The sequence below is a fragment of the Osmerus mordax genome, chromosome 6 (genome assembly GCF_038355195.1).
Source record: "Osmerus mordax isolate fOsmMor3 chromosome 6, fOsmMor3.pri, whole genome shotgun sequence".
NCBI lineage: Eukaryota > Metazoa > Chordata > Actinopteri > Osmeriformes > Osmeridae > Osmerus > Osmerus mordax.
The window spans coordinates 6,686,459-6,710,283 of NC_090055.1; the positions used below are offsets into that span (position 1 = coordinate 6,686,459).

Genomic DNA, 23,825 nt, shown 5'->3' on the forward strand with positions numbered 1-23,825 from the left:
AAAGCATAATAAAAGCAATATTTTATCAAACAACAAATTCTACTTTTTCTTTGACTTTTTCTGTGCTTGGCTTGGCTTGACTAATGGACTATATACTTGAGACAATAGTTTCCTATTCACATGTAGTTATCATTCTCCTTGGTTTCAATTTTTTTTTATATATATATATATATATGGCGACATGTTTTAGACGAGACAAACTTAACATGTGTTATAATCATGATTTCTTTAAGGTCATATAAGGCAAACTGCTGAGTTTATCCTGTCAGTGCAATTTGAATTTTGTCCCTCGTGTCACTCCGTTTTACTAAGAGTTCAGAGGTTTTTCAGCATGGCGGACTGTTAGTCAAAACAACAGTATCTAGCTGGCTTCAGAAGTGGAAAACGAAGTGTTTAACTACAACCGTCAGTGTTTACAAACAATTTGTCTACAACTAAGGTAAGCAATATTTACTATACCCGCAAGGAGTTTTAAAGCTTTGTCCCACGTGGTATAACTCCACAATAGGCACACGTGGGGCAGCAGAGAGTGCAAGCTGACTTTAATTGATTGTCGTTCTTGCCTTCATTGGCAACGTTTAAGCTTGATAGCTTTGCATCATGGCTAGTTATTTATTCATGTTTTCTATCAAACGAATTCAAAAGTGTACAAATGTCCTCAACATAAACATCTATGCCTTTTTTAAAACGCATCCGATTATACCACTTAGCTAGCGTAGCTAACTGACAATCTGCTACTTACTTAAAAAGAGTAACGTTCCATGTATTGTGAATTAACTTCTAGCTAGATCATTAGTGATGTTACAGCAAGTGTGCGCGTGAAAGAAGAACGGCGGGAATGTGTTTACACAATTTTACTCAGCTTTGTCTATCGGTTTGTAGAAATAACAATAAAAGAAAACATTGGCTAATATTACATATTTTAATACGAAAAATAAACAGATAATTATGGACACAACGGTGAATATGTCGTGTGTGAGGACAACCACCTAACAAAGACGTGAAATAAATGTTTCACATGAACCAGGACAGTAGAAACACAGCTAACCTGTCTGCCTCCTCTCTAGAACATGCCGTCCGCCTGCGGCTCCCAGATCGACGACATCGAGGACATGGTGTCACTGGAGGACCTCACTCCTCAGGACCGTCAGTTCGCTAGGAAGAGTGTCATTCCCAGGGCCAGAAAGAGGAACCAGCAAGACCCTATAGAAGAGCTACAAGCAGACAGGTAGCCACTGACTGCCCCACCGTGCAATAAGCACTAAGCAGCAATAGCCTACTTAGTACAATAGAAACTGTTACGTAAAAACATCGTGTCATGGCTCAGATTTAGCAGATACAGCATAGAAACAGGAGCAAAAAAGCATATGCAGTATCGTGCCAATTCCCTTCAATGTGACAGAAGTAATTGCAAAGTATTGCAACCATCCAGTGGACGGTTGGAGAACTGCATTTGTCCAGATAATTGATCTGTGTGGCCAGTGCAATTTACTTGTCACACCAACATGTACTGGAATCAGGCTTAGGTTTGATTTCAAATGTGGATAGGACAGATGTATTTCAAGTCATAGCTATAGAGGAAATGGTTTTTCTTCATATAATAAGGCAATTGGCCTACGAGTACAGGTAAATGACATTTTGAGTTTTAATTTTAGTTTCTACAACCTTGAGTGTGGAAGCTTTGAAACTACTCTCCTAGACACAAGTCTTTATTACCGACCCTGACAAGATTATTATTAGAAGGAGGAAAATGTATTAAAAAGCCAGACACCATCATTGACAGCAGTGTTCAAATACAGTAGGCCTACACCCATACTATATTCCATGCTCTAAGTTAACATAGAACATTTTTATTTCATGCTTGAATCTGGGACCGACCGTTACCTGAGGACAAGGGCGTACATTTTCTTCATAGATAGTGAAGGGGGACAGATTAGCAGTTTTTGAATAAGTGGGTGGGAGATTCCCCCTTTTATGCCACCTACACCCCTGACTGGAATTGTCAGCCTAATGAATTGTAAATGTGTTTGAGCTAGTGCTGTGTGTTTGTGTATGAACTAGTGTGTGTGTGTGTGTGTGTGTGTGGTTGGTCTAATGCTGGTCCTGTCTACTCTAGTGTGATCCCCGGCACCCAGAAGATCTGGATGAGGACCTGGGGCTGCTCTCATAACAACTCAGACGGGGAGTACATGGCAGGGCAGCTGGCCGCCAGCGGATACAAAATCACAGGTAGGACGCAGCTCTGCTGGAGCTACGGCTATGGGATGTCTGGATGAGGTGAGTTTGATTTAGGATGCCTGGTGCAGCTGAGCTGTCAGTTGGGGTGTGGGGTGGGGGGGGGGGGGGGGGTTGGAGTAAATGGCAGCCGTAATGGTTATGCAGGGAGGAATGACGTGTGCTGTGTGAATTCAAGTTACCCATCGTGGTCATGGAGTCCGTGGTGTGGATGTGGCCATGGGGCTTTCTTAGTTATTATTAGACTTTGAGAATGGCATTGCATGTTGCTCTCTCCTTTAATGGTGGGAAGAGGTTTAGACCCGTTCCACCACAAGGGGGCAGTCTTACCTTATTTAATACCCAGTGTTAGCAGTAGGCTATGTGGACAGGCACACTGTTGACCTCTCCTCTCCTCGTATAACAATGCTATTTGAATGTTGGCCATCATGTGACTCAGAAGCCTGGTAGGTGAGGGGAGGTGTATGCGCGAGAGTGTGTGTTTCTGTGCATGTCAGTGAACCAAAGGCGAAGACTGCATTTGCAAGTGTATTTGGGGTTTTATCAGAAGAGTGGCTGCTGCAGGCTTATCTTGGTGCATGAAATGATTGTGTGTGTGTGTGTGGAGAGGGTGTGTTGGCTGCGCTGTGCATATTAACCCCCAGGCATAACTCCTACTGAGGTAGGGGGGGATTTCCACACAGCTGCAAAGGGACATTAATCACATACTTCAAACATGCAAATTTCCCTCTCTCCTCCCCTCTCACTCTCACTCCCCCACCCTCACCCCATGTGAAGCCTTTCTGTGAAATGTGCTCTAATTGTCCTGGTCCTGGTGATGTGGAACCTTCCATTAGAGACAGAGACAGGCGCAGGTGCCTGACTGGACTCATGCACACAAACGCACACAGACGCTCAGACACACACATGCAACCGGCTTACGTATGGATGATAATTTCTTTCGTTTTTCACACACACATATACACACGCTCACACAAACCCCCCCCCCCCCACACACACACACACAAGTTGTGTTGAGTGACCTCATGATTCCCCTGTTGTTCGGTAGGAAAGTCCCGCCTCTGGCCTAATTAATCTCCACTGACTCTAATTGTCTCATTAAGTATGTATAACCTTATGTGAGACACATTAAAGAAAAATCTGAGCATAATTATCCCACGTCAAATGTATGTGTATATATATATATTTTTAATCCATATGATTACAGCACGGCATTCAGTTTATGAATATAATCACACACCTCCCCTCAACCCACACACACACGCACACACACACATTTCTCTCTTCTACCTCAGTCCGAGTTAGGAGTACGTCATTCCCTATTCTTATAATCCTTTTTGGTCCTGTGTGTGTGTGTGCATGTTATGGTGGTAAGTGCACTGTTTACACCGCTGTTGCCTAGATTTTGTGTTTTGGAGCAGAGTATAATTTGAGTGAGTGTCTGTCTGACTGAAACTAAGTCTCCCTCAGACTACAACCTCTTTTTCATAGGCAAGGTTTGGGCTTAGGTAAAATAACATGCCCATGCTAAGGTTACACGTACACACGCGCGCGCGCGCACACACACACACTACAGATGACACACAACTCCTGTTTTCAGTGTGACCAGGTGAACTATACCCTCACGAGGCTTTGTGTGTGGTGTATGTATTGTAGGTGTCTCTCTCTCCCTCCCTCTTCCTCCCTTGCTCGCCCTCTCTCCCTTTCCTGGCATTCCCCCCCCTTCCCTTCCGTGTGATCATGTTGTTGTCACCGTGGCCAATGGTAGGTAACGGGGTGTGACATTGCCACTTTCTCCCCCTCTCCATGTACCCCCCCCCCCCCTCTTACCTCACCACCCCTGCACATTGACACTGCCCCCCCCCCCCCCCAACACCACCTCTGCACATAGCTCTCCCTCTCTCAACCCTTCCAGCCTCAACCCGACTCACACACTTCACCAGCTTCATCAAAGGATGAAAGGGGGTGGGGGGGTTACAGGGATGGTCAGCCTCGTTTTTGATGGACAGATCAAGGGTGGGGGTGGGGGGGGGGCGGGGACAGGGGGACGTCTGATGTGGGATGTGGGGTCTGGTCTGGCCTGGTGGCAATGAGTTTCTGAGATTGAGGGAAGGTGAGACTGTCACGGTCAAATCAGGGGAGATTACAGCAGAGAATGGCCCAGAATGGCTTGTAGCCGGCCATCTCTTCTCCTTGCTAGGTCCAGGGGCTTAGCTTGCTTCAGAGTGGGGGCTAAAGCCTGCTGAACCCTAGCAATCCAAGCCGAACACACTTGTGGAGAGCATAGGTTAGGTTAGGATAGGTTTTGCTAAGATAGAATAAGGTTAGGTTAAGTAAGGTTCGGTTAGTCCAGGTTAGGCAGGGTTAGGCATCAGAAATCTGCCAGCCAACTGACCGTCTGCTATTTAGCTTTAGATGTTTGTCTATGTGGTGATAACCAGGAGTAAAAACATCATAATAGACTCTTGTGGGAGTCATTTAGAAAATGGCGTTTGGCTTGGCGTGTTGTGGGAACGTCAGTGTGCTTGTGTTTGGTTGTGATACAAAAGTTACTGGTCATGGAATGAATCCAGTATTGTCTGTATTCTATGATCTCTTACCTGGTTCACTGTGGAGTGCAGTTCCTGTGCCGCCCAGTAGGTGGTGGTGTTAGCCCACAGATCCACACTCTTTGTTCTGTTTCTGGTCCTCCAGCACAACATTTGCAGGGCTGATGATTTTAACTGCTCCCCAGGAAAGCATGATGTCATACTAGATTTGTGGGAAGGCTTGTTTACAAAAGAGACTGCGTTTCCAAATGGGGGTTTATAATGTATTATTTTATTTACACTTGTCTTGTGACTACAATACATGCAGTAGTTTGTGTGGGTATGCTGTGTTTTTCCAACGAGCCAAACAAAGGATTCCGGTGAAGCTTAAAAAAACCTACACATCCCATCCTCTCAGCACCCATACCACACTAGAACCATACAGTTCAAACTGCTTCCTCCACGAAACTGGAGAATGAACACATTACCTGTTGTAACTGCCCTTAAATCCCTACTCCCCTGCCACGGTCTTCTTCACGCCTCTATGGCCGTTTGCCCGTAGGGGGCACTGTTGTCCTTCCTCAGCACTCGCATGGGCTTGGCAGTTGGTGGTGTTTGGCCCGGCTGCAGACTTCATAGAGTGGAAATGGGAGCTATTACTGCCTCCCAGTTGAAGCAGCACAATGCTGTTAGGATTTCCATAACGGTTAGGCAGAGATTAGAGCTGGTAAACAGGGAGCTGTCACACAACCCCACCCGCTCTCATGGAGGCTGTTGAAGGATGTGGAGAGAGAGAGGCGGATGCTGAGATCCCGTGTTTCTGTCACTAATCACTGCTCATCAGGTACACAGGTTGTCTCCTGGTTTACCGTCTCCGACTGCCGTGTGTCGCAGCCAGTCTGAGGCCGGCCTGCGAATCACACGGACCAGTCTCACGAGTGGAATGAAACGAGAGATAAACCATTTTTGTTGTTGTTGTTGTTTTTTTTTTTCATAACCCTGGTTTATGTGACAAGTGTGATTCATCTGGCTCTGGATCGTGTATTGCGAGCACACAGACTGAGAAGTGTGTGTGTATGTGTGTGTGTTGGGTAACAGAGGTAGTAGTATTTTCATTGTGTCAAATACACCTTGCATACACAGACGCTCATTCATAAAACACAGCCCCTGGCTCTGCCCAGAGTGGCTGAATGGTGGCTACGCAAAATTACGCGCGGCGGTGCCGCAGCCAATGAGGACTGAGCCTGCTCCAGTGTCTGCCCCGCCCACTGGAGAGCAGGGCGCAGCGTAGCTGCGTCTGCAAGCGCCGCTGGTGTGTGTGTGTGTTCTGTGTTAGCAGCCGACATATACCGATGCTATATCTGTTTCTGCCTGTGTGTGTGGACATGCGAGTGTTGATGTTTCCAGCACCATACTCCTACTCTCTCTGTCAATAGTAAGGGCAGAGAGAGGGGGCGGGATAGAATGGAGAGCATGGGGATGGAGCGTTGCAGGGAGAGTTGAAGCAGAGAGAGAGAGAGAGAGAGAGAGAGAGATAGAGAGTGAGAGAGCGAGGGAGCGAGACATGTCAGCCAGGAGTGTAGGACTAGGACCTACAGTAGTGGAAGACTTGACACGTGGACACACACACAGGCATCTCAGTGTGGAGTTAGGGCAAGGGACAGAGGTCTCAACATTGTCTAGCACACACCCCACATTCGGCGTAAATAGGATCACAGACAAAAGAGAGGGTTTTGAGGTCTGTTTTCATACATCCATTGAATATTTTTTCTCCTTAACATTCTGTATTGAAGCTATGGTAGGGCTGAATGAGGTCTGACTGGCTGACTGTCTGACTGGCTAGGAAGTAACAGTTGTAATGGATGTAACAATCAAATAATCAATCCAAAGAACGCTGAATGAAGACTGTCCTTGTGTTCTCGAGAAGAACTTTCTAGAAGTGAATAGTCTTGCAAGATCGCAAGGGCGGAGAATGCAAAGCATTACATTTTTACATTTATTCATTTAGCAGACGCTTTATCAACAGCGACTTCCAAGAGAGAGCTTTACAAAAGTGCATATGTCAATGATAACAAAGCAGTGACTTCTGGGAAATCATGTGTTCCTGCTGACCAAGTCACTAACACATGCATCCGTGATTTAAAAAGGGCGCATCGAGAACACATCCAGGCTTTTTTGGCGTTCTTGGTCAATTGTGTCAAGAGAAAAACTTAGATTGATAAACAGCCATTGGCTGTACCCTGTCTTTCTCCACCCCTCCGCTCTCAAGTTCAAGTCTTTTATTGTCAGGTACACAGAACAACACAAGGTCAGACTGGGCACTGAAATTCTTAAGACAAGACAACGCAAGCACCTGGCAAAACATACCATAACATATAAGTACACAGAACATAATTTACATCTATGCTAAGCTTAAATAAGTAAAACTTCCTAAATATACAGATAACAATAAATATTACACTATACTAACCCTAAATACTAAAACGTCTCGCTCGCTCTCTCGCGCTCTCTTTCTCTTGGTCTGTCTCCCTCTCCTGCTTACATCGTATTCTCTCTGTACCCTTTCACTGGTTCAATGTGGACACCTATGTTCTCCTCCAGTCACAATTCCCTGTCCTTCATCGCAGATGCCAACCAGCCAGAGTCCCGGAGGTCTGCATGTTTAGAAGCCACCCCAATGTCTCCACAAGGCCTTCGGCAACAACAAGGCCTCCGCCACAAGCGACCCAATAACTACAGTTTCAATCTGCCTTTTTCAAGCACTCCTGCTACTTCTTCTGTCCCCCCTTTTTCTTTTCTTATTGTCCGAGAGAACAAAAGTTATATGAATGTCGCTGGCAGCCGAGCGCGGGAAGCAGGAGCCCGCAAGAGCACTTAGCACGGCGGCCTTGCTGGGACGAGCAGGGAGGGAAGGGGAGTCATTCATGAAGAGATACGACAGGACCAAGGTCTGAACTCTATCATTGTAATTACGCTGCTCTCTGCACCAGAGACCACTATCGGCTTAGAGAGGCGGAAATAATAGTTCTTAGGTTTAAGTTCGTCTGAGTTTGTGTGGAGAGAGAGTACACAAATTAAAGCATGATAGAGGGCATTACAGGGTAGAAGAGACTAGTTTTTTTTCCTCCCAAGGCTGCTTTCGATGGCACTTATGTTTTGAAGAAGAAAAAAATCGTTTTCTTGTTTGCGGCATGTGGCGTCTTGTTTTGGAAGATAACCCCCCTGAGAGTGAAGCCATCAGTGTTTAATGAGAGCTGTGGCACATTCCTCAGACCACCTGCTGGAGAGCTGGAGAGAGGGAGCGAGTGATGACCCAGGAGGACAACAGGCTACTTACGGATTAGTTCTGCATGTCTAGGCTCTCGTCCTTCCACATGCAACCCTGTATCGTCCACAAAGCGGCTGCTGAAGTTTTTAGTATAATAATCTAAGTTTTTACTTTTTTATTTTACACATACGCGCGCACACACACACACACACACACACACACACACACACACACACACACACACACACACACACACACACACACACACACACACACACACACACACACACACACACACATACTGGCCAGAAGGAAGAGGAAAGTCAGCTTGGTGACCTTCGACCTCTCTGTGTTGATGCCTCCTGTCATTTAGACTCCAGCTGTCGTTAGCGCCCACAACAACACATACACGCGCATACACAGACACATATAGGCCTTATTTAAGTTTATAGTTCAAAGTAGGATACTGGACTGGGAGTGGATCAAGGACTCAAAGAGATGGTGGGAAAGGAGAAGAGTCAGAGGAGAAGAGAAGAGAGGGGGTAGAGAGAGAAGGGGTAGAGAAAGGAGAGGGGGTAGAGAGAGAAGGGGTAGAGAAAGGAGAGGAGAAGAGAGGGGGTAGAGAGAGAAGGGGTAGAGAAAGGAGAGGAGAAGAGAGGGGGTAGAGAGAGAAGGGGTAGAGAAAGAAGGGGTAGAGAAAGGAGAGGAGAAGAGAGGGGGTAGAGAGAGGAGAAGAGAGGGGGTAGAGAGAGGAGAAGAGATGGGTAGAGAGAGAAGGGGTAGAGAAAGGAGAGGAGAAGAGAGGGGGTAGAGAGAGAAGGGGTAGAGAAAGAAGGGGTAGAGAAAGGAGAGGAGAAGAGAGGGGGTAGAGAGAGGAGAAGAGCGGGGGTAGAGAGAGGAGAAGAGAGGGGGTAGAGAGAGGAGAGGAGAAGAGAGGGGGTAGAGAAAGGAGAGGAGAGGGGGTAGAGAGAGGAGAGGAGAAGAGGGGTAGAGAAAGGAGAGGAGACAGGGGAAATTAGGGAGAGTGGGGGCTCCCTGCTGAGCCTGTCTCCACACGGGTACTTGAGAGCCCCTCAGCCATCAGTGTGTTGGTGCGTGCAGTCCTACCTGCCTGCCCCTCCCAGGTCTGCACCCCCCATGTCTGCACCCCCCAGGTCTGCCCGCCCCAGGCCTGCCCCCCCCAGGCCTGTCCCCGAGCCCAACCCTGCTTGGTGATGGGGCTCCAGACAGCCCTGTCGGGGGCAGACAGTCCCAGCAGGTAGCCCCATCTCTGGCCACTCTCTCTGGGTCAAAAAGAAAACCCACCACCCCCTTCACCACCCCCTACTCTGGACTCACTGTGTTCATCACTATGTGTCTGTTTGTGTATCTCTGTCTGTCTGCCTGCCTGTCTCTCTCTCTCTCTCTCTCTCTCTCTCTCTCTCTCTATTTTGAGGTGAGGAAGTTATGACAGGAGCTGATTGTCTGGTTGCCGTTTAGATTTCTATTAGTGATATTTGCTGGAATTGTTCTTGTCCCTATTTCCATATAAAGAGCAGTGCGAATCTTTTATCTGGGAGAGTAAATGAGTTCAGAACATCTGTTAACAGTGATGGACCTCATGGTGCTGTTGTTACCCAATCACCTCAATGTAATGCTATTTTATCTCTGTGTGTGTGTGTGTATTTACCCTTCCCTTACATTATTCCATCAGGTCTGATAAGGGATCAGTCTTCAGCTCTGTGATAAGCAGTTCTGCTCTAGTTTGCTTGACAGCCTTTCTGAAACACCCATTCAGTGTGCTGAATGCATCCGTACCCTACCCCTCTGAACTGACTTCCCAGTACCCAGCCTCTAGGTACGACTGTGTATGTGTGTGTGCGTCGGTTTTCGTGTGTGCGTCCGCGCTTCAGCATGCATGTGTGAGATCGTTAGAAAGTGGTTCTAATGAAGGTTGTGCGGTACAGAAAGGGGATTAGACCTCATGGCGTCCTCCAGGCATGTAATGTGAGGAGGCACTGCCAGCTGGTCCAGGTGGTCCCTAAGCCTGTCATGGGTTCAGCGGTGGTCAGCACCGTGCTGAACGTGTGCTTCAGCTTAGCGCTCCAATCAGGCTGGGCAGGGTGGACCCTCCGTAACCCCCCCCCCCCCCTCTCCTCTCCTCCAGTCAAAATGTGAGACCCACCAAGTCTCACTAGATGCACTTCAACACCTTCATACACACACCTTCCCTGCCTGCTAGAGAGCACAGGGGTTTGACGGATGCACACACACACAAACACACTGCATGTGCATACAAACACTTACCCCCTGTGGTTTCATCTGAGGAGTGTGATTGCGGTCTGGATTATATAGGATGTGTTTGTGTCTGTGGTCGTGTGTCTGTGGTTTTGTCTCTGGTTCACCGTTACGTCAGTGTCTCTCCTCTGCTTACGAGGAGAGACTCCGACCTGTTTAGACACCAGCACATGGGGCGGGGGGGGGGGGGGGGGCTAGTTTGTGCGATAGACTAATGCATTCTGCAGAGAAGGGAGACTGGCGTTGGTCATGGTTTGGATTGGAAGGGAGAAAACAGGACAACGGCGGATATCGCTATAAAAAAAGTACTGAAAAGTGCTGCGGGAAACCCTGCTCTCGGGATGGTAGTGTGTGTGTGTGTGGTGTGTTTCACATCTCCTGTCTGTCTGCTGAGGCAGGCCCCTGGTTGGCTGAGGGACCACCTCTATCAGGAAGTTAAGCGCTGCGTGGATATTTGCATATAATTTGCATACACCTCCCCCCCCACCTTCCCTAAAGGCAGTTTGGAATGCCAAGAGGCTAAATTCTATATACCAGGGTCTTAACTAGTTTTTCAGTTAGCCATTTTTTTTTATATGTGTGTGTGTGTGTGCAGTATTTGCATCTCATTTGCATGGGCCCCTGCTTGACTGGGAATTAGAGGTTAGATGACCTAAATAGTTTTAATTCCTTAGTCAACTGAGAACGCGCCAAGGCCATCATTGTTATGAATCAAATTAGGACCCTTAAACACAACTCGGATACACTAGTGTGTCTGTGGGGGGTGTGTGTGTCTTCTAATGAAAGCAGGTTTAGTGTGTGTATAGTTGTGTGCGTGTGTGTGTGTGTGAGGGAGGGAGTAGGAGAGAGTAGGAGAGAATTGCTGGGCTTGCAGTTAACGCTGGTTATTAATCTCAGCCTTAAGAAGGTGTCGGGTGACGATACCAGGAGACACAGGTAACACACATGCACACCTCCTGCTTCTGACTGTCAGGTCAGATGTGAGCCTGATGATCTGCTTAGCTTGTCACTGGGAGACCCAGGGAGGAGGGGGGGACATGTTGACACCCCAGCAAACAAAGCAGGAGACGTGCCCTTCCCTTTTTCTCTCACCCTCCCTCCCTCCCTCCCTCCCTCCCTCCCTCCCTCCCTCCCTCCCTCCCTCCCTCCCTCCCTCCCTCCCTCCCTCCCTCCCTCCCTCCCTCCCTCCCTCCCTCCCTCCCTCCCTCCCTCCCTCCCTCCCTCCCTCCCTCCCTCCCTCCCTCCCTCCCTCCCTCCCTCCCTCCCTCCCTCCCTCCCTCCCTCCCTCCCTGACTCGGGGAGTGGTGAACGTTGAAACATCTGGAATCTTACACAGCTCATTTATTAACTGGGAACATGGAAAGGAGATGCAAATGAAGTACCTGTGTGTGTGAGAGAGAGGGGAGGGGGGGGGGGAAGCACAGAGTGGGTGTGAGGTTGTTGGGTGTTCTGTTCTGTGGTTGAACAGCTGTGTCTTTAGTTGGGCCATCTGACTCCCCCAATCCAAAAGAAAGCTTGGCCTTGTATTTCACAGCATTATACACTGCTGAGCTAACACACACACACACACACACACACACAGTGCTAGCCAGCTCCCCTCTATGAAAGATGAGCCTACGGTGGGTTTATCACCTGGAGGATTTGTTATTCATTCGATTTTGCTACAGCAACAATCTCCCTGCAGACATTCAAATAGCCTGTACCTTATTGTCACCATAACGACTGAGGGCATGGGGGGGGGGGGGAATTCCTCGAGGGCCTAGTTACCCATCTCTCTTTCACACTCTCACACACACAGGTGTGGGACTGGGAGCTCATATACCTATTCAACCTTTGTCTTGCCCAGATGTTGCAGCCAGTCCATTTATGATTGGACGGTGTGTGATTCACAGCCACCTATCAGAGTCATCAAATCCAAGGCGGCCGTGGTGATGTAGCAGCGAACTGTCAGCTGACAGGCCGCACAGGGTGGCCTGTATTTATAGACTCCTTCGACCGCAGGAAAGGTTAACGGCAGTAATGGAAGTGTCTGTTGAGCAGATTACCTGACCATGCTATCGCAATGATTGGAGGCAGAGACAAAGGTTGCCGATAAACCCAGCCAATCATGTAGCACGGTAATGCAGAGAGTGGGTGTGGCTCCTCCAGGCATGACCCCTCCCCCTTTGCAGGGGCCAGCAGGGGATGTATGTGAAGACTCGGCCCTCCTGCTAACCCGCCTACCTAACTCTCATCCCCACCCCACCCCCCCCCCCCCCCAAAAAAAAACATCCGTCCAACAACAGCAAACACAATCATATTCTGTAATGGCTTTCAAATGAAGTGTAAATATTTGCATGCCGCGGAAGGCGTTACTGTGTTTGCCGGACGGTGCGGCTTGCGGAGCTGTGGTGGAGCGGGGGGGGGATCCCAGCCTCACGTCTCCTCAGCCTCACGTCTCCTCAGCCTCACGTCTCCTCAGCCTCACGCCTCCTCAGCCTCACTCCTCCTCAGCCTCACGCCTCCTCAGCCTCACGCCTCCTCAGCCTCACGTCTTCTCAGCCTCACGCCTCCTCAGCCTCACGTCTCCTCAGCCTCACGTCTCCTCAGCCTCACGCCTCCTCAGCCTCACGCCTCCTCAGCCTCACGCCTCCTCAGCCTCACGCCTCCTCAGCCTCACGTCTCCTCAGCCTCACGTCTCCTCAGCCTCACTCCTCCTCAGCCTCACGCCTCCTCAGCCTCACGTCTCCTCAGCCTCACTCCTCCTCAGCCTCACGTCTCCCCAGCGGTCAGCGCCTGGACTAAGCTGTCTGGAGCAGAGACGGCTCCTTCACAGGCTGCCGTCTTCACACGCTATCTCGTTGGGAGCGCTGAGACTGATGAAGGCTGGCTCATGCTGAGTTTGTATGGGGCTGCTAATCTGTTTTTGTGAATCTTTGTAGTGTAGTGAAGTCACTAATGTATTATTGTCATAAATATAAATGATGAGTTATCATTAGAATAATGCAATCAATAGTCATAACACTTACTGCAAGACTATAAAGTGCCTGATAATACGAACACTTAATGTAGCCTACACAACATCTTGTGTCATGTGGTGATCAATCTTACTTTACCCGACTATTACCGTTACATAACTACTGAGGTAAGTTATAAAATCAACAACTGCAAACACTTATTTGATAAATCTAGAGTTCTGTTCAGCTAAGTGGATTGGACATACGAGACAGTTCAAATTTATAATACACACAACCTTTATAAAAAAAAATGCATAATCACAAAATTTAAGAAAGAATAAATGACGTATCATTAGTCAAAATGACTAATGAAATAAACTAAATAATAGCAAATGCAATGGATTCAGTGTATATGTAATGGTAGCAGGAAGGTATTGTGTAGCCTATGTTTTAATGCATTTGGGCACACATTTACCAACAACACTTAAGAACATTGACCATTTGGGCTTATATGTGCCCATGGCAGTTAGTGAGTTCATGTGCTTGTAAAGGATCAAAGCAATACTTATTGCTGGTACTTTGGAGAGTGGACTAGTAACATTGACATCACAGGAATGAGATGAGAACTGGAGCTAAAGTGTGATCTATGAGGCCGGGACGAAGGACAGACACACACACACGCACACGCATCAACTCCCTTACTCTGTCATGTCTGAGAGCCTACTCCAGTGGAACGAGTTTCTAATCTAATGGGTAGACAGCAGTCTTCATTAGGCCGGCCCTGCCATGTGTAGCCCAGCTTAGTCCCGTCCTACTTTCTCTAGCCCGGCCTAGCCCAGTCCTACCATGTTTAGCCCGGCTAAGCCCCACGACTCAACTCCATCTGGATGACTCCTCTGCCCTTCATGCTAATGAGAATCTCATCTCCTCTCCCCCAGAACTGACATCACTACCAGTTCCACCCTTCAGCCGGGGCTAGCAGGACACGCCACGCTGCTCTCATTTGTCGTCTTAACAATGAGGACTCTGCTCTCCGTCCCTCTCCTCTTACGCACCTCATCTTGGGCCCCACGTGGACGTCCGGGAGGACATGAGGAGCGGCTGAGACGCCTCAGAGAATATCAACATCCTGAAGCGGATCCTCTCCTCTCCTGCTGGAGGGAGAGAGCTTTTTACTGATGTTTGGATCTTTGGCTAACTGGGCCGTGAGCTGAGTGTCGGTGTCCTGCTGTGCTTAATTCAGTAGAAGTTGGGGAGGGGGGACAGTTCCCCCCCCCCCCCAGATCCCTCATATTCGACTTCTTCTCTGAGCTGATGGGTAGACAGACCCAAGTCCCTCAAGAGCATCTGCTCCTGTGCATCAGAGTGAACGGAGGAGCGTGTTGGTTATACAGTTCTAGTTAGATCTAGTTTGGGAGGAGACTTGGGTCGTGTAGAACGTGGCAGCATGCGTGATTTTCCCTTCAGATCCAGGTTGAGGACAGTCTAGTCTGGGTCACAATGCAGGAGGGAGAGAGGTTCATTGTTCATTGAGTGGTTTGTTGTTTTCTGTCTCTTCCTCCGTTATCCACCCACTCCCTCCTCCTCCGTTATCCTCCTCCTCTGTTATCCTCTTCCTCCTCCTCTTCCTCAGTTATCCTCCTCCTCAGTTATCATCCTCTTCTTCCTGAGTTATCCTCCTCCTCTTCCTCAGTTATTCTCCTCTTCCTCAGTTATCCTCCTCCTTTATCCTCTCCTTCCTCCTCCTCAGTTATCCTCCTCCTTTATCCTCTCCTTCCTCCTCTTCCTCCTCAATCCTCTCCTTCCTCCTCCTCAGTTATCCTCTCCTTGCCGCAACTCTTGTCTCCCCTGATCCTCCTTCAGAACCTTAGATGTGTATTCATGTTTTATGCAGGCAGGCTAAAACCTTCCCTTCGTGTCTCTCAGCTGCCAGTGGAGATGTTGTGACAGAGGAGTCTGTCGTGCCTCCCCCAACCCCCCACCCCTCGCTGAAGCAGGCAGGAAACAAGCCTCCTGCCGGGTTGAGTGTCCTCCACTCTCCTCCACCCTCTCCTCTTCCCTCCTTCATTCTCCCACTCCTTCATTCCCAGGAGGTGAGGCGGGAGGTCGGGGCTAGGTTAGGGGGAAGGAAAGGAGAGGAATGGGTTTTTTGACAGCGAGTAAAGAGGTCTTATACTTAGTTATACTCTGGGTGTTGTGTACCCAGTAGGAGAACAGCATCTGCAACACTGTCACATTACGTGGCCTGGATGTATACAAGTGTTTCTGAGAGGTCTGTTTGTATCTCTCTTTCCGTGGGGCAGATGCACAAGTGTGTGTGGGTGGGTGGGTGACAAGGTTGCGGTGGGGGGGTGGGGTGTCTGACTGTGAATGACAGCTGTTGCTTTGGTGTGGGCAGCCATGCTGGCGGGCCTAACTTGAAGGGAGGTGTGTGTGTGTGTTGGGGTGTGTGTGTGTGTGGGGGAGGTGCCTTTCCTCTCCACTGGGCCGTGACATCATTGGAGGTGAGGCTCGCCAGCCTTGCGTCATCCAATCAGGGAGTGCCACGTCACAGCGTGTGGGGGGGCCCCGGGCTTGTCAAAGGCTGTTTGTCTGGGAGGCCTCTGCAGCCGGTCAACCATGACAGCAGACGCAATCAACTATGATTAGAGAGATGCTCACTGCTCCTCAGTACACACACACACACACACACACGACCGGACCCGCCTGTCAGAATTCCCCTCAGGTTAACTGGCCTTTTAGGCGGCCGTGTTTGTCTGTGTTGTTCATCTCTGAGGAGTGTGTGAAGAGCCCGTCTGTAATTCGGTCCTTGTCAGCTGACTGCGTCACCCTCATATCTAAACACATCAGGAAGTGAACCCCCCCCCTCCGCGGAACATCCAGTATCTCTGCAAACAGGGGTGTGCGTGAGACAGTCCCTGGGTAAACACATCCTACGCGAGGACGTGATGGTGTCACAGACCCTCAGCGCTCTCCCTGTGAAAGCCGGGCAGGGTTAGCCCTCTGTTTTAAAGCCTCACTGGTTCTAAAGAGCCTGTAATCTCAGCTGATCCTCAGTGTTAAGACCCAAACACTTGGTTTAACGAGTCGGGGTGTCAACAGGGTCTAAACGGGGCTTTAACTTCACACAGAAAGGCCCACACACAGTGACTCATCGCCGATGTAACGTGTTGACAGGAAGTGTGCGGTGTGGCGGAGGAAGCGGTCTCGGCCTGTTCGAAGGATGACACAGGGAGGGGGGGGGGGTTGACTGTTTGGAGACTGCAGATCTTTGGAGGACCTGAGTGAGACCGCCAATGCCTGCGGAGCGCGACATTAGCCCTCCAGCAGATACTTAGCTCATCCCAGTGCATCCTTCTCTCCTCGCTTCACCACACACGCACACACTTCTGACCTTGGAAGAAGGTTTGCTAGGGGTGTGGGGGTTGGGGTGATTGTGTGTGTGTGGAGACATGGGGTGGGACAGGAGGGAAAGTGGGTCATGCTCCCTGTGAAGTATGGGGGCTCGGGGCCAACGCTAGGTTACGTCTCTCCCGGGTCTCTCTGCCCAGAGCTCTCATCTATCAGCCAGGACAAGATGGAAGAAAACACTAACTAGCCTGACAAATGGAGCCGGTTCAGGATAGCAAGGCCAGACTAGGTCAGGTAGGTTAGGTCTGGCCAGGCAAGGCCAGGCCAGTTCAGAGGAGGCTAGGCTGGGCCAGGCTTTGCGAGGTCAGGCTCTGCAAGGCCAGGCCCAGGCTATGTAAAGCTATACCATGTCAGGCCAGCCCAGGCCTGGTCTGTGCCCACCCCAGCTTGTCGAGTTATATAACACCCAACTGCACAGGTACCAGCCCAGACACTGTCATCCATACACCAACCAGGGAACATCATTTTAGAGACCATTCTAAAACGGTGGTCATTTGTTTGATTCCTTGAGAACACTTCCTCAGTAAGCTTACACCATCTCCACCGCTCCCTGCAGCTCCCCTTGAACACACTTTTCATTTCCTCAGAATTCATCCTCCATAAAACACGATATTAGTACACCTTCCAAAATGTTTTCATGAAGAATTGAGCGCGTTCTGGAAGGAGCCTCCAGCAGTCCTACAATATTCATCCCAGTAATGGCTGCCTCTTGTTCCGGGGCTGTGTTGCCTGGAGTCAGCCCACAGTGCTCTGATGCCGGCATCAACACTGAACCGCAGAGCCACAGAGATCCGTGCTACAGCTCTCCTCCTCCTCTGAGCGTCTCACCACCCCCTCCTCTTCATCTTCATCTCTTTCTTTTTATTTGCATCCTCTCCTCTCTTTCCCCCCCGCCTGTAGAATTCTGATTGACACAATTTACCTCAGCACGTGACGAGGTTAATTTGAAGAAATTCACACACCAGCAGGACTTCCTGAGGCAATGCTGTGTCTGTGTGTGTGTTGTGTTCCATAAGGTAGTGTTGGACAGCAGTATCCTAGTGTCTCCTCAGGGCTAGTTTTCTCATCAGGCTTATGGTTGAGTTGAGAGGGAGAGAAAAAGGGAGAGAGATGCAGGGGAGAGAGACATACAGACAGTCCAAATGAAAGTAGCTGTTGTGGTTATTGAAGTGGGTAATAATTCCTCTGTGTCCACATGCCAATCAAAAAACTGGAATGATATGATTGGTAGGATCCCTAGGGTGACCACCAACACCCTAGGATACTCTCTCTCTCTCTCTCTCTCTCTCTCTCTCTCTCTCTCTCTCTCTCTCTCTCTCTCTCTCTCTCTCTCTCTCGGTCACTCTCTCTCTCTCTCTCGGTCACTCTCTCTCTCTTTCACACACACTCACAAAAGCAGTTAATTTATTTCTCCTAATTTGTTTTTTTCTGTTGTTTGAATTTCTTTTGCATCATACTTCCTAACAGGACGCTGCTCATTGAGCTTTCCTACATGAAGCTTTGGGTCCATCGTTGGCCAATGCAAATGATTCAGATGCATTAGCTAAGTGGCTTCATTGGAACAATGTCATTATCTCACATGGGCTTGTTTTTCTTTCACTTTTGCCCCCATCTCTTCCAGCCCGCTCAGGAAATATATAATAAGGTCTTTGTTTTGGGTTGTAAGCCTCAATTATTTAGATAAGCTGACTAACAAACATTCATTCAGGCATTAGGAGCTATTAGAAGTGTTTGTGTGTGTGTTTATGTAGGAAGGATGGATGAACATACATGGAAAGGACAGGCCTAAACTCCAGCTGGATTATCTAAATAGAGCCTGCGTCTTATCACATTGGCAAAATATATTTACTTCTTTAAATTCAATAGGTGTGTGTCAGTTTCAAACCATGCTCTGGCAGAGAAAGAACCCAATTAAAATGTAGCTTTAAAAGTCCTGGCAGGTTGGAGGTTCCAGTCAGCCAGCCCTCTGAAAGTGTGTGTGTGCGTGCATGTTCAGAGCTCTGTTCTGTCCTGATGTGGAGCAGGTCAGTGACAGATGATAGAATGTTCTGGGTCACAGACCTCGGACTGGACCGCCCAGCATGCTGTACCTATTTTTGGGCTTAACTCAGCTGTGTGTGTGTGTTGATCATGTACACACACACACACTTTACATACACGTCTGTTAGGTTTAACTATTGTAGCATAATGACTCCACTTTCTTTCTGCCCCCCCCCATCCCCCCCCCCCCCCTGTCTCTCTCTCCTGATGAAAGTTGAAGCAAACCGCTGTAATCTGTGTTCCATAACCCCCCCCCCCCCATCTCTGTCATGTCTCATATCACGGTAAGGATACGCAGTCACTGACCTGGTTTATCCAGCCTGAAAACCATTTAAGAAACACACAGCTACCTAACGACTGACCTCTGGAACAGAACTGTGTCACAACATTGTTATGGGGATCACCATAGCTACCAGTCCCCCACTATTCTCTTGTTGACATAACTGTATCTGTACCGCTAAAACAAGCCCAGGAGAGCCAGACTCAGGATTGGAGAGTAAAGTGTGTGTATGATGGCACATGACCAGATCAATTTGTGTGTGTGTGTTAGAGAGTGTGCGTCACCCGAAACAACCCGACCCTCTCCACATCTCAGGACAAATGTTTTCCGACAGTGATGCTCGTGCAGCGAGAAGGCGATGGAGGACAAGCAGTGAAACTGCTGTGGTTCTGTCAGAGGCAGCGTAGTGGCCTGGAGATGCCAGGCCCACAAGGTGCTCACGGAGAGCTGGGCCAGTCTGGAATATTCCAGAGTCTATTCACTCCCAGTCACTACAGTGCAGTCAGACCTGCATCTTGCATGAAGCAGTAGCCCCTCCCTCTTCCTCTGCTGATAAGAGGGAGGGGCCTCATTTACACCTGACATCCAGTCATCTGTGTGTGTGTGTTCCTGTACACCTGTTTTCAGGGAGGGCGCTTTGACAGTTACCAGTATAACTGCACCCCTTCCTGTACATCAGATAAAAGCAGGTGTCTGATTGGAGGGCCTCCCCGGGCTGATAGTGTGTTCTGTAAACACACCATGCCATTGGCTCATGCAAATGAACTATCCGGGAGTTGGGTTTTCGAGTATGCTGACTCACTTCTTTGCTTGTGTTACCCAAGGACAAACACATATGCACACATTCTCTCTCTCTCTCTCTCTCTCTCTCTCTCTCTCCTTCCTTCTCTCCTCCCTCCTTGCTGTCTGCACACCCCCTCCCCCCCCCTCCCTAAGCCTAAGGGGCCAGTCAGCAGTTGGCTCATTTCTCACGGTCCTCCCCTCAGGTCACAACTGTTCCCTGCTCTCTCCGTCTTTCTGTCCTTCCATTCCTCTCTCCCTCCATCTCTCAGTCCTTTCCTCCATCCCTCCATCCCTTTTTCAACGGTAGCTGTTTTTCTGCTCAGACTGTGTAACACAGCTAACAGCCACACAGGCCCAACATCAGCCATCTCCCCCATTACATTTGCTAAACGGGACGATGGAGGACAGATTAGAGGGATGATGGAGGGAGGATATAGAAGGGATGGAGGGAGGATGTAGAAGGGATGGAGGGACGATGGAGAGGTGATGGCGAATTGATGGAGGGATGATGGAGAAATGATGGAGGGATGATGGAGGTTGTTATTGTTGTTCTAACAGTGGAGGACCTCATCAGGGGCAGAGAAGGAGTCGACTGCAGCTGAGACCACTCCCTGTCTGGGGCAGAGAGAGTGTGTGTGTGAGAGTAGCACACCTCCCGTGGGCAGGGTTGTGAGGTGGGGGGCTCAGGTTGTGTGTACGTGTAGCGGGAGGGGAACAGTCTTACAGTACAGCTGGCATGGTGGTGGGGGGGGGGAGAATGCCTGGGGGCACCCATGCCCCCCCCACACACACACACACACACACACAAATGCTAGGATGAGACTCAAATCAGTGTTGTTCCTCTGTGACTTTTCAGTAAACACAACATTTGTATTGCACCATTGGGTGTCTCCCTCTGTGCTGTCTCCCTCTCTCTCTTTTTCTCTCTCTCTCACTCTGCCTCAGGACTAGCATCTATTGAGGCTAGTTTATTGGTTTGTTTGTTAGCAGCAGTGAGTGTTGGGTCACCTCCCGCGGTTGCAACATTGCTTACTGTTGTTTTCACCCCAGATATAAGGCCTCACTAATGCAGACCTGTGTGTGTGTGTGTGTGTGTGTGGGTGGGGGGGTGAAGCGGGGTCTGATAATGCTTGACTGAGGCTGGGGATATGGATCAGTAGTGATATATCTGGTTCAGCCTGGCGTAATGGAGCTAGGTTTACACTGTAGCAGGCAGCCTGCCCTGTGTGTGTGTGTGTGTGTGTGTGTGTACTGTATGTATGACACAGTGTGCCATCTCTCCTGGCAGTAAGGCAGGGCCTATCGTGATCCCCCTGAGGTCCAGCTGTGTCACACACACGCAGTCTCTCTCCGCTCCACTGCACATGTATATGCAGGAGTGTGTGTGTGTGTGTGTGTGTGGAGGGGTATGTAGGGGGGGTTTACTGTAGTTTTAATTGCAGGAATTGGGGAAAGGGAATACTTATGTGCGTAGTAAAGAACCAAGGGTTCTGATGTGTGAACGGAGGCATGCTATACGTGCAATGTATATCTTCTGTATGACCTTATTCCCCCCCCGTGTCTCTCTCCAGAGGATGCGTCAGAAGCTGATCTCTGGCTCCTGAACAGCTGCACCGTGAAGAACCCGGCTGAGGATCACTTCAGAAACGCCATCAAGTAAGGGCACACACACACACACACCCTGGAGGCAAGGGGTTCACACACAGGCCTGTCTGACCCAGCCCAGGAGCAAAAGCCCTGCTCTCAGAGAGCCAGACTCACAGATGTAAACCAGAGAGCAGGTGGTTCGTCTCGACTAGAGTCACTTTTTTGGATGTGGTTCGTGGTCGTGTGTGTTTCTGTATCCTTCACCTCCTCCCTCTTTCCTTCCGTTTTTCCCTCCTCCCACCCTTTCTCCCTCCCTCTCTCTCTTTCTTCCCCTCCTCCTCATCTCTCCCTCTCTTCTCCTCCTCCTCCCTCTCTCTCTCCTTCCCCTCCTCCTCATCTCTCCCTCTCTTCTCCTCCTCCTTATCTTTCCCTCTCTTCTCCTCCTCCTTATCTTTCCCTCTCCTTCCCCTCCTCCTCATCTCTCCCTCTCTTCTCCTCCTCCTTATCTTTCCCTCTCCTTCCCCTCCTCCCTCCTTCCCCATCTTCCTCCCTCTCTCCTTCCCCTCCTCCCTCCATCCCTCCTTCCCCTCCTCCCTCCATCCCTCCTTCCCCATCTTCTTCCCTCTCTCCTTCCCTTCCTCCCTCCCTCTCTCCTTCCCCTTCACCCTCCTCCCTCCCTCACCCTAAGCAGGGTAATGTGATTATGGGTCCTGTATCGACTCCAAGGTTGGGTTCCAGCCTACCATGTAAATATCTGCCGGCGCTGGGGAGCTCCGCCCACAACTCCCGGAACATGGGGGCTCATTTGCATAAAAATGCGACGATTAAACCAAGAACTGTTTAGCATTTTCATTATTTTCCCTGCGTCAGGGGCAGGCGTAGAAATCAGCCCAGTGCCCAGGAGAAGGTTTTTGTGTGTGTGATCCCTCTATGATTTATGACTGTGACAAGGGTTTAACCCTTTGCTGCCCTTCCACAGCCCAAGGCCCTGGGTATGTCTGTCTGTCTCTCTGGGAGTATGTATGCATGTCTGTATGTATGTCTGTATGCATGTCTGTATGTATGTATGTGTGTCTGTATGTCTGCCTTGGAGTAACAGGTGTAGGAGTGTTATATTATTTTCCACAGAATGGAACAGAGTGTGACAAAGAATCTATGCTTTTTAAATGAATTGGTTGTGATTCTGTCAGGCTTTTCCAAGCCTGTCTCTATCTGAATGAGTCCTCAGGAAGTTTTGGTTTGATTTGTAAGAGTTCATATGTTTTGTCAAAGATTGTCTGAAATCTCATCTTGTCCAATCAAGGATTTCAAATGGTTCTCTTTATTGTTTTCATGGCTTCCTCAATAGAAATTGACTATTTTATTTCTGAAAATACAGCACATTGTCAAACCTAATGAATACGCAGATAATGGGGAATGGGCACAGTGAAGGGGACAAGAACTGTACACAATCAGGCTGCTGGCATGCTAATGCAATTAATGTTCTATTCAAGTCCTGGCCTGTCTTCAAGTCTGTCTCGCACACACACACACACACTCACTGACTAATCCTCATATCCCGACCCACATGATCTTGCTACATATTGTGCAAAAAACGTGTGTGTGTGGCTCTGTATTTCTCCTCTGCTCTTGACTCTGTGTGTGTGTGTGTGTGTGTGTGTGTGTGTGACAGCCAGACAGTCTGATCAGGAAGGCCACACATGCGGGCACACGGCTGCCACCCCTCCCTCCCTCCCATTGCCCGCGTGCCCAGTCACACGCTGACCCTTACACCCCCACCCCCCACACACACACAGCAAATGGTAAAGTACAGTAGTGGTTTAAGTACAGACAGTCAGTCTATTATCCAGTGTTGGCTGAAGCAGGGTCATGTGATGTGAAAGAGACAGCTGATTCGCCACTCTCCTTGTTCTTCGTCTCCCTGTCCACACTACTGGGCTCGCTTCACAGACTGACCCCCCACCTGCACACTGTGTGTGTGTGTGTGTGCTGCCCATTCTCAGAAGTGGTCTTTAGAGGGCAGTGTCATCTCATTAAGTGGAATACTCTGCAATTCTTTTACAGCCTATGGTGCTGTGTGTGTGTGTGTGTGTGTGTGTGAGAGGGATTAAGAGACCCACAGGGCCTCTCTCGTACGGGCCCCTCTGTGTTTTTGGAGGAGTGCTAGAGAAAGGTTTAGTTGACTGTGTCAGTAACGATATATGAGACCTGAGTGTGTTCCTGGAGGGTAGGAGGCATGGGGAGGTGTCCTAGGACACGTCTGAGTACGCTAATGTGGCCCCTTTGTCTCCTACGTTCATTTCCTCTTTTCTTCATAAGGAGGGTAGTTCTCCTGAGGCCAGAGCAAAGGTAAAACAGGTAGTTGGAAAGCATGGGAGGGTGTATTGTCTGGTGGAGCACTAGAGAGGTGTGTGTGTGTGTGTGTGTGTGCCCCTCAGCCCCCTACTCCATGGCCCCCCAGGCGGCAATTGCACACACCT

General features: G+C 49.3%; 1 protein-coding gene across 1 annotated transcript in view; it reads left to right on the top strand.

The window, feature by feature from the left end:
* Positions 1-325: 325 nt before the first annotated feature.
* LOC136943912 (threonylcarbamoyladenosine tRNA methylthiotransferase-like) overlaps positions 326-23,825 on the top strand; it is a 55,831-nt gene continuing 32,331 nt past the window's right edge. The window contains exons 1-4 of the mRNA XM_067237396.1: positions 326-439; positions 1,068-1,228; positions 2,117-2,229; positions 21,330-21,414. Of these exons, the coding sequence (XP_067093497.1) occupies positions 1,071-1,228; positions 2,117-2,229; positions 21,330-21,414 (356 nt within the window). The 5' untranslated portion in view covers positions 326-439; positions 1,068-1,070. The remainder of the gene's footprint in view (positions 440-1,067; positions 1,229-2,116; positions 2,230-21,329; positions 21,415-23,825) is intronic.